General features: G+C 34.9%; 1 protein-coding gene across 2 annotated transcripts in view; it reads left to right on the top strand.

Annotated features, from left to right (window-relative positions):
- Nucleotides 1-1,897: 1,897 nt before the first annotated feature.
- LOC144977050 (tetratricopeptide repeat protein 38-like) overlaps nucleotides 1,898-16,837 on the top strand; it is a 46,897-nt gene continuing 31,957 nt past the window's right edge. The window contains exons 1-5 of one of the 2 annotated variants that reach the window (XM_078921777.1): nucleotides 1,898-2,035; nucleotides 11,495-11,572; nucleotides 11,907-11,988; nucleotides 13,583-13,736; nucleotides 14,227-14,400. In XM_078921777.1, the coding sequence (XP_078777903.1) occupies nucleotides 11,549-11,572; nucleotides 11,907-11,988; nucleotides 13,583-13,736; nucleotides 14,227-14,400 (434 nt within the window). In that variant the 5' untranslated portion in view covers nucleotides 1,898-2,035; nucleotides 11,495-11,548. Of the gene's footprint in view, nucleotides 2,115-11,494; nucleotides 11,573-11,906; nucleotides 11,989-13,582; nucleotides 13,737-14,226; nucleotides 14,401-16,837 lie in introns of both variants that reach the window. The other variant, XM_078921775.1, reaches the window with a different exon arrangement.

The following is a 16,837-nucleotide window of genomic DNA, read 5'->3' as shown; positions in this document are numbered from 1 at the left end:
AGATATATCGAGGAAAGTATATGCGTTGCATAGCTAGCACTAATTTTTTTGAAATTGTCGCTGGGATTTACCTCTTAAACAAATGATACAGTTACGACAGATTTATTTGATCTTATGTGCAACTCAAGTACCAAAAGAAGAAGTAAAAGTAAAGGACACCAGAGTTCAATACGCTTCAAGAGTCATGTCGTCACTTCCCTCGTAATGACGCATGGTAACTTAGTAACTGGCTCTAAACTATCGGAACAACTTATGAAATATTTCTCCGACGAGCATAGTGTATCCAGAGGAGAAAAACATTATAAATATGATCAAGTTTTGACTATTATACATTCTGATCACAAGACATATGAAAAGTTCTAGCCAGTATGAAGAATAAAAAGTACCGATTTTCATTGTTTAGAACCATGATAGCCGCTGTTGCTGGGCGACGTGACATCAGACTATTGAATCCAATTGGGAGACTGGGGTATAGGTACGGGAGTAAGGGAGGGGGGGGGGGGGCGTCACTCTTGAACAGTACTAATACCAGGTGAGATACGTGAACATTACATTATTTCATGAATATGCGTGAAACCCAGCGCCACCCCCCCCCCCTTTTTTTTTCCACCTCTCTCTCTCTCTCTCTCTCTCTCTCTCTCTCTCTATATATATTATATATATATATATATATATATATATAATATATATATATATGTGTGTGTGTGTGTGTGTGTGTGTGTGTGTGTGTGTTGTGACAGTAGTTTAGTTAATCGCAGCGTCATCCGGATTGCCTGGTCCTTTACAAATAGGCAAAGGAGGGAATTGCCATTATCTTTTCGGAAGCATTATGATGAGAATTATCTTTTTTTTTTTTTAAAGAAAAAAAAAAAGAAAACAAAAACAAAAACAAAACAAAACAAAAAAAAACGATATATAATACGAGAAAAGAAAGTAAACAAATCACGCCACGCATTGACGATTTCTCCTTTCACATGGTGCTTTAAAAACGTTTCCTTGCTCGACTTAGGTGTGAATGAGTATAGAACCTGGCTGCGAAAAGGTGAGCCTGACAAACTTTTATTGAAAGGAAATTTGTTCGATGTTGGGCGTTTAGCAAAAAAGCCCACAATCCTCCAGCCGGATATAACGTACCAACACACAAAACTGTGTGTAACCTTGAACTCTTATAGTACGATTAACAGAATTTAGTGAGAAATAGCTTTTAAAAATGATAATATCGAGACAAGAAACCTGTGAGCTCAATGGGTACGCAATGTCAAGTTGGTAAGTGTTTAACATTCCAAGTTTATAGATAGTATGCGCTTGGCTAAGAAGTTCACAACATTGCCATCCGGAAGTAAAACGGACCGACACACAAAACTATGTAACCATGAACATGTATAGTCTGGTTCATACAGTTTAGTGAGAAGTACTCATAAACGCGGATGGCAATAACAATAACAAAGACGGATTTTGAAGTTCTGGATTTAGGTAGGAATGAGAAAGCGGAATCGAAAATAAAAAGCATTTACGGCAGAAAAGCTCCATAAAAGATGACAAAAATGGCCAAACGACATAAATTTCGCAAAATAAAAAAGATTTCTATAATTATATGCAGGGCAACAAAAAATTTAAGTAGACTTAAGAACTAAGAACATTATTTTGTACATCTATCAGATTTACAGTCTAACAAGGGAAGGCAAGGAAATCATCTTGGTCAACTTCCGCTAATTTTGAGCTTGTGACAAAATCAAACTGGGTGTGTGGCAAACTGGGCAGCTTCCCTCCCTAAAATGGGACGGGCCATTATCATCGGAGGGAGATAAAAGAGGCTGAATACTGCAATCAGCTGATGACAGTAGTCGGCCTTGACTTTTGACCCTAGTGTGAATGGTTCATTGGGTCAACTCGGGTCACAGTCATAGTCATAGTATCTGTGAACCACAGCCCACTGTGTTATCTATGCTGTGAACTGAGGAATTTGGCTTCATTAAGTCAAGAGAGAGGATTGCTGCTTTTAAAAAGGCTTTAGTCAATAAAATATAAATCATCCGTACGTAGTATTGCATTTTGCACCAACAGTGTACTTGTTTAAAAACAAAATCATGCATTCTAACTACCGTGGCGGCCAAGTGAGTCAGTTTTTTTAAAGGATTTGAAACTGGATTATCACCGGTTTATCTCTTTTCCTCCCTTCTCGTTCAATCACAGTTCAGTAGTCAGCTACAGGCTAAATTGTAGGCTACAGTCTCACATTTTATCACCACAGGTCTGTGAGTCACTGGTGGCATAGACTCCGATCTACGTGCATATTATATTTGCAAAAATAATTACATTACATGTTGACTATTGAATCGAAATTGGATTTGAAACAGAAAATAAGAATTAAACCATATGAGGCTCAGACCGTGACAATTGACAAATCGTCAATTGCCAAGGACGGTGTCAGTTCGTCAACTAAGCATACTATTAACTGCCAGGGAGTAATTCTAGTGTCATGAAGTGATATTATTGCCACTAAGGGATCTTATTAGTATTAATTCTCTCACGTTCCCTTCTCTCTCTCTCTCTCTCTCTCTCTCTCTCTCTCTCTCTCTCTCTCTCTCTCTCTCTCTCTCTCTCTCTCACTCACACACACGCATATTTCCTCCTTGTGTCATGGACAATGCCAGTTGGTAAATCGTCAACTGATTTACTATTAACTGCCACAAATCTATTGCGTGAATTGTTCCTTATTATGACAATTAGCAGTATATTTTCCTTTAAAACAAAGGAAATCCTCATTTTTTTAAATATCCATTGAGCATTATTTATACTTGGCATGGATTTGCCACTCCGTTCTTCTGTTTGTTTTTTCCCCTGAATCAGAAGTTTGGATCTGAAAACAACAGTACATTTTTGTTTTGATCTTTTTAACTCGTCTTGGAATTCATGAAAAGACTTTTAAAAATTAAAAACAAATGCTGATGATTGTAGACTCATACCTTTCATAAACAACTAACAATGAATGAATGATCGGAAGAAATTGATGAGATTCGATCCTATTAGCCACTCCCACGCCTCGTTCTGAAAAAAGTCCGCGAAATTAAAGGGGAGGCAAGAGAAAATCAGCTGATCGTTAAAATAGTAACAGAAAAGTGGAGGTGCTCGGCAATGAATGCAAGAAAGACATTTAAAACGCCGTAAAAATGTTTAAAAATCACTTAATGTTATACGAGTAACTACCATCCATAACAACCTGTCAAATTCACATATGTAAGATGCCAAGCCAAAATTAATAATAAAATAATAAAGAACACGATTGACCGTTGACTACACATGCATACGAGTACCAGAAATATTTTGTAAACAATGTAACACAATATAATGTGTAAGTTTCAAAGCAAATGCAACCACAAATAACATCAAAGAACAACGTGGGACTACTGTTTTAATTTCATAAAACCAAACGCATATTTTCTGCCCCCGATATTGAACGTGTAGTTAGTATGTATCGTGCAAACAACATTCGTTTAGACAGGTAGTCGGGATTCTAGCGCCAGTTTTATTTGGGCAACCGTGATTGGGATTTCACTCAATGCACTTATTATTATTATTATTATTATTATTATATTATTATTATTATTATTATTATTATTATTATTATTATTATTATTATTATTATTATTATTATTGTTATTAATAATAATAATAATAATAATAATAGTAATAAGGATAATAATAATAATAATAATAATAATAATAATAATAATAATAATAATAATAATAATAATAATAATAATAATAATGATAATAATAATAATAATAATAATAATAATAATAAGCAGTTGAAAGCAGTCTTTGGTGTATAAGTGCATATGTACATTATTTCTTATAATAAATGCTTCAAAACAAAACAAAACAAAACTAAAAAAATAAAAATAAAGAATAAATGAATAAAAATATCTATTTGGGCATTTACTTACATTAATAGTCTTGAAAATCACAATCACAATCCATGAAAATTAAATATCCCATAATCCGAAGAAGACATGAATTTAATCCAAAATCCAACACAGGAATGTATTTTAATAGGAGACAGATATCCTATTAAAACTATAGCATTACTTGCAAACAACAATACCCCACTCTGCGTTTAATGGGCTTGTGGCCGTCACATTGTAAATTGTGACCGCATTAGGGTAATCGGTGTCCTAAAGACTGACATACTGACATACAATCAATGAGAACTATAAAGAATCCATTCTAGAATTCAACTACAAACTGAAAAGCATGATAAATATCACTCTATCAAATAATTTTCTTTGCACAGGTTCACTCACACTCTCCTTTATTGCAAAACATTGATAAGTGAGAAAAAGTTTGTATTTCAATTATAAACTTAATCACATAATCTAAATAATGGAGAATAAAAACAGCTAATTATAAAAAATTTCACAGATCAAGTTATCTATTTGAACTCCGCATATTTAGCTTAATTACTCAATGACCATAAATTTTTTTAAAACTGCATTGTTTCATTTAAACAAGACCATGACGCTTATGCCTGGACCGGGTATTCACAACTTCTGCATTTGCATTCCACTTTTGAATCGAATTAATCTCTATCTTGTCCGTTTATTTGCAAAGTTTCTGCACTTTATAAATAAGACCATAACGCTTATGTCTGGACCGGGTATTCACAACTTCTGCATTTGCATTCCACTTTCGAATCGAATTAATCTCTATCTTATCCGTTTATTTGCAAAGTTTCTGCACTTTATAAATAAGACCATAACGCTTATGTCTGGACTGGGTATTCGCAAATTTTCCTATTGTGTTCCACTTTTCGAATCGAAATAACATCTAGTCTATCCGTTTATTTGCAAAGTTTCTGCACTTTATAAATAAGACCATAACGCTTATGTCTGGACGGGCATTCGCAAATTCTGCTTATGTGTTCCACTTTTCGAATCGAATTAATCTCTATTTTATCCGTTTATTTGCAAAGTTTCTGCATTTTATAAATAAGACCACGACACTTATGTGTTAGATTGTTCGCAAATTCTGCCTTTGTGTTCCACTGTTCGATTAGAATTAATCTCTATTTTATCCGTTTATTTGAAAAGATTCTGCACTTTATAAATAAGACCATAACGCTTATGTCTGGACTGGGTATTCGCAAATTTTCCTATTGTGTTCCACTTTTCGAATCGAAATAACGTCTAGTCTATCCGTTTATTTGCAAAGTTTCTGCACTTTATAAATAAGACCATAACGCTTATGTCTGGACCGGGCATTCGCAAATTCTGCTTATGTGTTCCACTTTTCGAATCGAATTAATCTCTATTTTATCCGTTTATTTGCAAGATTCTGCACTTTATAAATAAGACCATAACGCTTATGTCTGGACTGGGTATTCGCAAATTTTCCTATTGTGTTCCACTTTTCGAATCGAAATAACATCTAGTCTATCCGTTTATTTGCAAAGTTTCTGCATTTTATAAATAAGACCACGACACTTATGTGTTAGATTGTTCGCAAATTCTGCCTTTGTGTTCCACTGTTCGATTAGAATTAATCTCTATTTTATCCGTTTATGTGAAAAGATTCTGCACTTTATAAATAAGACCATAACGCTTATGTCTGGACTGGGTATTCGCAAATTTTCCTATTGTGTTCCACTTTTCGAATCGAAATAACATCTAGTCTATCCGTTTATTTGCAAAGTTTCTGCACTTTATAAATAAGACCATAACGCTTATGTCTGGACCGGGCATTCGCAAATTCTGCTTATGTGTTCCACTTTTCGAATCGAATTAATCTCTATTTTATCCGTTTATTTGCAAAGATTCTGCACTTTATAAATAAGACCATATAGCTTATGTCTGGACTGGGTATTCGCAAATTTTCCTATTGTGTTCCGCTTTTCGAATCGAAATAACATCTAGTCTATCCGTTTATTTGCAAAGTTTCTGCATTTTATAAATAAGACCACGACACTTATGTGTTAGATTGTTCGCAAATTCTGCCTTTGTGTTCCACTGTTCGATTAGAATTAATCTCTATTTTATCCGTTCATTATTTGAAAAGATTCTGCACATTATAAATAAGACCATAACGCTTATGTCTGGACTGGGTAATCGCAAATTTTCCTATTGTGTTCCACTTTTCGAATCGAAATAACATCTAGTCTATCCGTTTATTTGCAAAGTTTCTGCACTTTATAAATAAGACCATAACGCTTATGTCTGGACCGGGCATTCGCAAATTCTGCTTATGTGTTCCACTTTTCGAATCGAATTAATCTCTATTTTATCCGTTTATTTGCAAAGTTTCTGCATTTTATAAATAAGACCACGACACTTATGTGTTAGATTGTTCGCAAATTCTGCCTTTGTGTTCCACTGTTCGATTAGAATTAATCTCTATTTTATCCGTTTATTTGAAAAGATTCTGCACTTTTTAAATAAGACCATAACGCTTATGTCTGGACTGGGTATTCGCCAATTTTCCTATTGTGTTCCACTTTTCGAATCGAAATAACATCTAGTCTATCCGTTTATTTGCAAAGTTTCTGCACTTTATAAATAAGACCATAACGCTTATGTCTGGACCGGGCATTCGCAAATTCTGCTTATGTGTTCCACTTTTCGAATCGAATTAATCTCTATTTTATCCGTTTATTTGCAAAGATTCTGCACTTTATAAATAAGACCATAACGCTTATGTCTGGACTGGGTATTCGCAAATTTTCCTATTGTGTTCCACTTTTCGAATCGAAATAACATCTAGTCTATCCGTTTATTTGCAAAGTTTCTGCATTTTATAAATAAGACCACGACACTTATGTGTTAGATTGTTCGCAAATTCTGCCTTTGTGTTCCACTGTTCGATTAGAATTAATCTCTATTTTATCCGTTTATGTGAAAAGATTCTGCACTTTATAAATAAGACCATAACGCTTATGTCTGGACTGGGTATTCGCAAATTTTCCTATTGTGTTCCACTTTTCGAATCGAAATAACATCTAGTCTATCCGTTTATTTGCAAAGTTTCTGCACTTTATAAATAAGACCATAACGCTTATGTCTGGACCGGGCATTCGCAAATTCTGCTTATGTGTTCCACTTTTCGAATCGAATTAATCTCTATTTTATCCGTTTATTTGCAAAGATTCTGCACTTTATAAATAAGACCATATAGCTTATGTCTGGACTGGGTATTCGCAAATTTTCCTATTGTGTTCCACTTTTCGAATCGAAATAACATCTAGTCTATCGTTTATTTGCAAAGTTTCTGCATTTTATAAATAAGACCACGACACTTATGTGTTAGATTGTTCGCAAATTCTGCCTTTGTGTTCCACTGTTCGATTAGAATTAATCTCTATTTTATCCGTTCATTATTTGAAAAGATTCTGCACATTATAAATAAGACCATAACGCTTATGTCTGGACTGGGTATTCGCAAATTTTCCTATTGTGTTCCACTTTTCGAATCGAAATAACATCTAGTCTATCCGTTTATTTGCAAAGTTTCTGCACTTTATAAATAAGACCATAACGCTTATGTCTGGACCGGGCATTCGCAAATTCTGCTTATGTGTTCCACTTTTCGAATCGAATTAATCTCTATTTTATCCGTTTATTTGCAAAGTTTCTGCATTTTATAAATAAGACCACGACACTTATGTGTTAGATTGTTCGCAAATTCTGCCTTTGTGTTCCACTGTTCGATTAGAATTAATCTCTATTTTATCCGTTTATTTGAAAAGATTCTGCACTTTTTAAATAAGACCATAACGCTTATGTCTGGACTGGGTATTCGCCAATTTTCCTATTGTGTTCCACTTTTCGAATCGAAATAACATCTAGTCTATCCGTTTATTTGCAAAGTTTCTGCACTTTATAAATAAGACCATAACGCTTATGTCTGGACCGGGCATTCGCAAATTCTGCTTATGTGTTCCACTTTTCGAATTGAATTAATCTCTATTTTATCCGTTTATTTGCAAAGATTCTGCACTTTATAAATAAGACCATAACGCTTATGTCTGGACTGGGTATTCGCAAATTTTCCTATTGTGTTCCACTTTTCGAATCGAAATAACATCTAGTCTATCCGTTTATTTGCAAAGTTTCTGCATTTTATAAATAAGACCACGACACTTATGTGTTAGATTGTTCGCAAATTCTGCCTTTGTGTTCCACTGTTCGATTAGAATTAATCTCTATTTTATCCGTTTATTTGAAAAGATTCTGCATTTTATAAATAATAATAATTGTTCAAAATTTTACCTCACACCCGATATTACAAGTACAAGTGAGCCAGGTGATGAAGATTGTCAAACAGTGTGACAGATGAAATAGGAAGAGAGAGAGAGAGAGAGAGAGAGAGAGAGAGAGAGAGAAGAGAGAGAGAGAGAGAGAGAGAGAGAGAGAGAGGATGAGAGAGAGATTCGTTTTTTGTTCAAAATTTCTCTCTCTCTCTCTCTCTCTCTCTCTCTCTCTCTCTCTCTCTCTCTCTCTCTCTCTCTCTCTCTCTCTCTCTCTCTCTCTCTCATATTGCACAAGGCTGTGCTATTTACCACTATTTATCAAGAACAGCCAATGTGGCAACCCAGTCTCTGTATAAACTAAGCAAGATGGCAACAGGGACCTCGCTCCTTATCCAATGCCGAAGCTTTAATTTGAGTCAAACGGTTTGGTTAAAAAAAAAAACACCCAAAATAAGTTCGTGTGTGATGGAAGTTGAAGTCGGCTTATTATAAATCGTTTATGGTCTGTTTGGATTACCCTTTTTAAATAGAAAAGGTAAATATAACATAAACTTGAAGAATAGGCAAGCTAAATGAAAATTAAATTGATTGATTAAATGAGTACGCGAGGCTGAGTTGCGAACGACTACTGGGTTCCGACATTCCGATCCCAGTGTCATTCATGTTCACCGTACCGTGTTACTGTCTACACACTACACTGCATTGTTAGTGACTGGTCATGTCTTTTTTGTTTGTATGTTTTACGCAAGCTTAATAAAAATTAAATTGACTGATTAAATGAATACGTGAGGCAGAGTTGCGAACGACTCATGGGTTCCGACATTCCGACCCAATGTCAGTGTCAGTCATGTTCACCGTACTGTGTTACTGTCTACACACTACACGGCATTGTTAGTGACTGGTCATGCCTTTTTTGTTTGTATGTTTCTTTTAATATGGGTCAATTTACAAAGAATAATAATAGAAATGTTCAAAACAAAAACTAGATTCACTATTACGTGCCTGTAATGAAGTGCTTTCCACAAACCGTGAGCGAGAATGATGGTGGAGGTAATGGCAACCATGTGGGTTTGTTATTGATATTGCTTCCTGCCTCCGTCAACCCACGCATCCAGTTGCGTAACCCACGCTGAATCTGACCAATGCGGACAAATCAAGGCTCGACTGAAATAACTGTGCTTGCATCTGAAGACTTCCAATTTGACTCCTTGGTAATTGATGAACCGTCAACTACCAAGACCTCACTCCTTAGCAATTGACACTTCCTATTATGAAGGCTGCAGCTATTCAGACTCGGGTCTGGACTGTAGCATTTTATTTGAATTTTTTTTTTTTTTGCTAGATATGCCACAACCAACGTGTACATATATGCAGATCTGACATCCGAACACAATTATGGGCCTAATTTATCATTGTCTTAATGGACAATATTTTGCCTCATTTTTTGAGATTCCCATTGCAACAATGAACCCATAATGAATTGGAAATGACCTGGAAAGAGATAAAAATAACAATGTGAAATTGAATGTAAGCTTCAATTTAACTAACAAAAACAGATAATATGGACGTATCAGGTTTCCCGTTTATCAACAAAAAACAATGAATGAAATACCACAGACGAATGAGATATTTCATTCATCGTGTTTTGTTGATAAAGGGAAACCTGAAACGTCCACAGTATCTGTTTTCATTAATTAAATTGAAGCTTACATTCAATTTCACATTGTTATTTATATAGTGGTAGTAGTTTTAGGTGAAAATGAAAATGAATCCATCCAAATTTAAACAGACCTAAGCTAATGTGATGATTCAAGATAATGTTGTGGTGTTTCTTATTCGTGGATGTCAGGAAAGAGACAAGAAGGATGAGCAGAGTTGTGTCATTCCTATCTGTGTTATACATGTAATTTATTTTCGGTAATAAATGTATCATGTTTGTAAACCTTGATTTCCATTTATTTTATCATTACCATTGTCTAGCTGTGAAACACTGCCTTTCTTTTTCTTTCTCTTCCCTCTGATCAGGCTAGGTTCAGTGCAGTGGCCTGATCTTCCACTCCAAGGGAACTTTTCAACGAGTTCCCTCTTTCTATCCTCCTAGTCTTTTCTCTTTCTTTACGTTCACGTTTTGGGTCGTCTGGCTCTACCTATTCTCCGGGAGTAGCCCGAATCATCACACTAAGAAAACTGGATGGCATATCATGAAATAAAACATAGACTGATAATTGACCTACATAAGTACAAAAACTCATTTAACTGTTTCCACTTTGAACAAATAACGCGGGAGTAGATCGTAGTAATTCAGGACCATTAGACCCATGTAGCTGGGTTTATCTCAGTTTCTATAGTGTGAGGCGGACAAAAGTAATTTTTCTTTTACTCTTTGGATAGATGCTGGTCTATTCTATCAGACCCAGCTACCCTATCACTGTTGGGTGGACAGGGGATCAGAAAAAAAAAAATAATCTCCACTTCACTCAGGATTGATCTCAGTTCCTTTACATATGGAGCAAGTGCTCTACCAATTGAGCTATTGTGACCCCCCAAAACACTTTCTGCACATCTGTTGGATATTTGATATTTATAAAATTTCACATTTTTTTCTAGCTCAGGGCTCACTGTCTAATAAACCCCCTCTCAGGTGAAAAGATCACTGGGTTTTTAGTTAAGAGTGGTTAATTGGTAAAGACAGGCAGAAAAAAAAGGTTAATCCATTTAAATCCCCGCTACGTATCTCTCAACGGGGGTGAATTTAAACATTTTTATTCAGATGGGGCACATGGTTAGCTTGTAAATTATGTCAGGTAGGGATAGTACCTTTTGGTTGATTCCATTTGCAGGCCAGTTTGACACTATAACTATTAAATGTTTTCCAGTCATGACTGTCAATGATTTTACGTTTGTATTTCAGTAAAATTAGAGCCAATTTACAAACATGACAATGTTTGACTTGATAATAATTATAATTAATCTTAAAGAAGTGAGACACACCTTCCAGAAAATGTTGTTAGTCCTTATGAATATCTTTATAAAATACATGAGCAAGACATGTAATTATATTACCATAAACATTGAATGGTTTGTCTCTGAACCAAATCTTGGTCAGATGATCTTCTGTATTTGGTGGAAGATATTGGTAAAATTGGGGCATTCGAGGGGTGTTTTTATAGTTTAAAAAATTTTTTTTTTTTTGACCACTCTAGATCTAGTAGATACTTTGTTGTCAGCATTGACAAAATTATATAATTTCAGGAATGGCTGGAACTTGGTATCCCGCTTACCACAGGAAGTGAGGAAGCTTGTAAAATGTATGATGCCGTCGTCACACAGGTCAGTGTTTTACAGATTTTGTATTAAGTCTTTCTAAAATATGCATCAAATAACTTCTCAAGTACTTACTGAATGGTATCTTCCGTAAACGTCACTTAAATTTGTGACTTTTCCTGACTACCAAAAAAATTTTAAAAGAAAGAAAAAAAAAAAAAAGAAAGGTGAAAACTGTATGCACAGTGATCGCATAGCAACAACGATAATTGATCATTTTATTATAGCCCACCTACTAGTTTGATAAATCTCAGCATATATCCGAGTAATGAAGATGGCGTGCATTTTCAAACTCAAATGTTTTGATCACCTCATTTTCTTCTCCGTTTTTTTTTTTCAGATGTTTACCTTCAAAAACGATGAGACTCTGGGAGGCTTTGAAGGAACATTTAACAGAATAAAACAGGCTGATCCTAATTTTGGTACATTAACCTCTCTCATTCACCAAAAACCTTTTCTCTTTACTTAAGACTATTCTATCTGTGTAACTTATGGTTTTCTGAAAAACACCCTTGAATAACGACAGCCTTCGGATAGCGAAATTGACCTCTGTTCCCAATTTTTTTTACAATATATTATTAGTAATAAAAAAAACAAAATAACATCATACATTTTAGTAAAACCCCTGTTTAGTGACATTTTTAATTTAAATAACAAATATTTCGTAGTCTAGATAATTTTTTGTTTATCAAATCCGTTGTATTTTTCAAAAGGGGTTAAAATGCTTGTAATGTTTGACAAAGTGAAGTTATATTTGGTGACTTTTATGTCGAAATTGACTACAGGGACCTCTGGCAGCCCTTGTACTATGAACAGTGTCATTACTGATTGTCAATCACTGATAACCCTGCTGACGAATCAAGACATGTTCCGTTGTATAATTGAATGTCATTTAATAAAACAGCTGCACTCATGCTGGTCACAAACCCAGATTAAGCCAGATTATGCATTCGAGCAATGTTTATGATCAAAACAATAACAATACACACTGGAGAGTGAAAACTTAACTGGTAAACCTTTTGTTAACAGAAAAAAATACACATTCTTTTGTGGTAAGGACGCGTCTCATCACAGGCACTGGTCTGCTCATCACATTGTTCTCTCAGATATCTTCACACACCCTTTTTCCCCCATTTGAAAACCCCAGAATAACGATGACATAATTTTCCAATCCCGGACTGTATTTGAACTGGCCATTGGTGGGCAGAGGGGTCTCTTGCTGTGTCTTCTATCCCTGATATCTGTATTCCCTTTCCATATTTCCTCTCTGTTTTTATTCTGAATTGAGATTGCTCCTTATTTTTCCTGGTCATGGGGATCCTTAGCTGGGAAAGGGACAGACAACTGTATAGTACATTATTCGAGAATTTATTTTTTCCATGTAAATCATCTCTTTGTCATGTACTTTTATATTTATTAGTTTTGAATGTTTAAACATTTGAGTGTATTCTTCATTGTGAAATTCATTGCCTTTGCCTGGATAGGACTTTTAGGTAATGTCAAAATAGGCACATCGGTGGATTGCTCATGGAATCTGATGTTCCCTATTTGAACCAGTTCCCTTATCTTGCTTTGTCTTTGGTGCTTTTATTATACTTTTAACTTCAGATCTACAACTTTTCCTCTATATTATTCTTCTTTTTACTGAAAAGATCCTGAAAAGACCTAATGACGATCCAAGTGCGTAAAACCCTTTTAAAAAATCTTGTTATTGAAAGGGTAAATTGATTTTAATCATCAAACAGTGAACATTGCTTTTAAAAAGTTGAGTGAGTGGAAATATGAACTGCAAAAACATGATCATATTTTTTTATATGTCTGCTTGCAATATAAATGTTTTGTATATAAATATCAGTCTATCAAATAATGTTACCAGTCACATAAAATATGAAAATTAATGGATAACTTTTTAAAATTTTCTATGTTCCAGTCAGTCAAAGATGATAATACAATTGTGCATACTATTAGAATTTTATGGTGATATTTTTGCATACTGCTACTTTGTTTTCTCATCAGTGATGGGACACGTGATGGCAAACTATTTGGAGATGAATGGAAAAGATGGGCTGCCCTCAGATATAGCCAAGATGAAGTCTCTTGCTGAGACAACACCTGGCATTACCACAAGGGAGAAGAAACACGTCCATGCTGTAGATTTGTGGTTCCAGGGGTGAGTGATACCTGACATGTACCATATTTTCCGTACTAAAAGCTGCACCACCCAAATCATTATTAAAAATCAAATATTCTACCCACACCTAAGTCACACCTTCTTCTATGAACCCTTGTTTGATTTCAGGCGTCATTTTAGGTTACAATATCATGACACATGCACACTAGGCTGACGAGATCAAGAAAAAATACAAGCATTAGCAATGTGTGATTTCAGTCATCATTTATTTGTTACAATATCATAACAAGAGACTGCACACCTGTCTGCTGTGAACAAGGTGCTGAAAATTTAATTTATAGTAAAAAACATGAGACCTTGTTTTATTGGGGAGAATGTGGAGAAAAAGCGAGAGTCATACCACTAGACCACATAGCTGCAAAGTCTTATATGTAGTTTTACACATTTTAATTTGAGAACTAGCATTGTTTTAGGATTGTGAATTGATATTCAGTAATTTACCTACACATTCATCTTGCAATTCACTCAGGTATATGGACAAGGCAGCAGCTGTTTGGGAGGATATACTGGTTGATCACCCTTATGACGTCAGTGCTATATCCATGGCCTTTCATAGCTATCTCTTTAGGGGAAAGTCTTACCAGATAAGAGACGTCACATCTCGAATCTTACCTCACTGGAAACCCTCAACACCACTTTATGGGTATGTTAAAATGAAAGCCTACCACGGTTGTGCAGTACAGTCTTGGACTAAAAATTCAGCCCAAATTAGGTCCTCGAGTTTGAGCTGATGACAAGTTTTGCTCACAATGTCTTCTTTCTAACAGTAATGATTAACTTGTTAGATCTGTTAGAAAGTTCTTTGTAATAGTGCTGTATCCAAAATGTAGCAAGTAATTTTTTTTACTCATATGGCACTGTAGAAACTCTGGCTCTTTTAGTCTAATGACTCTCAAGAAAACTGCCTTTACATGGGAAGTATAAAAAGAAAGAACAAAAACTGTGACTTAGCAACTTCCAGGTTTGAGAGTATTTGTCAAGGTGAGGGTCATTTAATTGATTGCTATTTGAGGATGAGTTTCTTACCAAAATTTTGAATACATGTTCTTTATAGTACGGCAGTGCAGTTGATACTCTTATCCCATCCTTGTTACTACTCACTTGTTAAAGACAGGTTTAAAGATATAACCAGATAAATAATCAGAGAAAATTTGATTGGAGAGAAATTTAGTCCACCTGTCAAGGGATCTGATAAACGTGACCAATGGGGAAACAAACACCGCCATTGAGGAGAGAGAGTTTTGTTTCTTTACCTTCAAAACGCTTAATCTTTCCATTTCCAGTCATTTTGACTGCAACTCAGTTTTGTTGAGACATAATTCATTTTGACATGGTGGGTCATAAATAAGACCGGGTGGGGTTCCTGAACTCCTATAATGGGAAGGAAGGCTCATACTGTGTCTTCTATCCCCATATATCTGTTTTTCAACATGCATTCTGTCTTTGAGTTGGAATGAGATTACTTGGTTTTGTCCTGGCCTTGACTGGGAGGAAAACAGTCAAAGGTGTTTTGGGAGACGATGTTTTTGTCCTGTAAATCATCTGTCTGTACTGTATTATTTTTTGTTTTACATATATATGATTTGTAAACATTTGAGTGTATTCCTCTTCGTGGGGTCCTGTGCTTGTGACTGGACGGACGGATTTTCATTTTCAAATGATAATAATAATAATAATAATAATACTTTATTGCATCCCCAAAAGGAAATTTTTTGTACAGACGTGTTATAATTTACACATAAGATAAAAATACAATGGAAATAGGATGTATATATATAAAAAAGGAGCAGCTCTATAACCAGAGCTGCGCTTTATAATATAAATAATTTCAACACTGTAAAATAGTTAAAACTGTCACTATAAATTGAAAATTGAAAAGATTGCAAAACAAATAGATTAATAAATTAATATTTATATTTTTAAAAAGTAAAAATGAGAAAGAATTATATAAAATGATTATTGCTTGTTGTTATAAAGCCTAATACTGGACGGCAGAAAAGATTTTCGGTGTCTCTCTGTTTTCGTTGAAATAGAGAAAGGGCGACCACTTCTTTCTGACATAATAATTGATGGTCTTAGTGGATGATACTGGTCATTTAATATTTTAGTTATTTTATTTATACAAAATTTCTCGTATAAAAGATCTACATCGTCAACATCATTTATATAGCGTTTAATGGATTTTTTAATATTTGAATTTATTTTGTTCCTTTCCACTGCTAAGCAATTGCCTCCCCAAGCTGTTATACAAAATGACAAAACACTTTCGATTACGGCTCTATAAAATAATGTGCAGAGGGTTTTATCTATTCTAAACTGAGAGAGTTTTGATAAAAAATATGTACGTCTGCACATCTTATGCCTAATTATTGTCAAGTGTTCATCCCACTTGAGCCTGTCATCAATCGTTACACCAAGGAATTTGTAGTGAGGAACTCGCTGGACGAATTGGTCCTTTAATTTTAACGGTTCTATCGGTTCCTTCACTCTCCTAAAGTCAATCACTAGCTCCTTTGTCTTGCTTATGTTAAGCTCTAGGTGGTGGGCATCACACCAAGACACAAATCTATCAATTTCTTGCCTATAAGCCACTTCGTTGCCATTTGTTATGAGGCCTTGAAGAGCGGTGTCATCTGCAAACTTTATTAAAGGTACACTCAGGTTTTGACTTCTACAGTCATTCGTGTATATTGTGAATAATACTGGGGACAATACACAACCCTGAGGAGCACCAGTATTAGTAGTTATACAGGAAGATTTGTTTTGTCCTAATTGAACATATTGTGCTCTCTCCGTAAGAAATTCGAGCACCCAAGCAATTATATACTTGTTTAAATTCAGACTAGTCAATTTTTGAACAACCAACTGAGGTTGCATTGTATTGAACGCTGAAGAAAAATCTGCAAAAAGCAATCTGCAATAGCTCCTAGCGTGATCTAGATGCCTGTAGATGTTGTTTGTAAACAGCAAAATGGCATCCTCTACGCCACGTCCTGGTTTGTAAGCAAATTGATGACTATCACTCAATGGCATAAACTGATTCCTAATTTTAACAAGAACAAGTTTTTCTAAAGATTTCA

This window comes from Berghia stephanieae, chromosome 7, assembly GCF_034508935.2.
Source record: "Berghia stephanieae isolate SIO BIC M18660-M18661 chromosome 7, UCSD_Bste_1.3, whole genome shotgun sequence".
NCBI lineage: Eukaryota > Metazoa > Mollusca > Gastropoda > Nudibranchia > Aeolidiidae > Berghia > Berghia stephanieae.
Note: the sequence above shows the minus strand (reverse complement) of the source record. Positions and strands in the feature narration are given on the sequence as shown.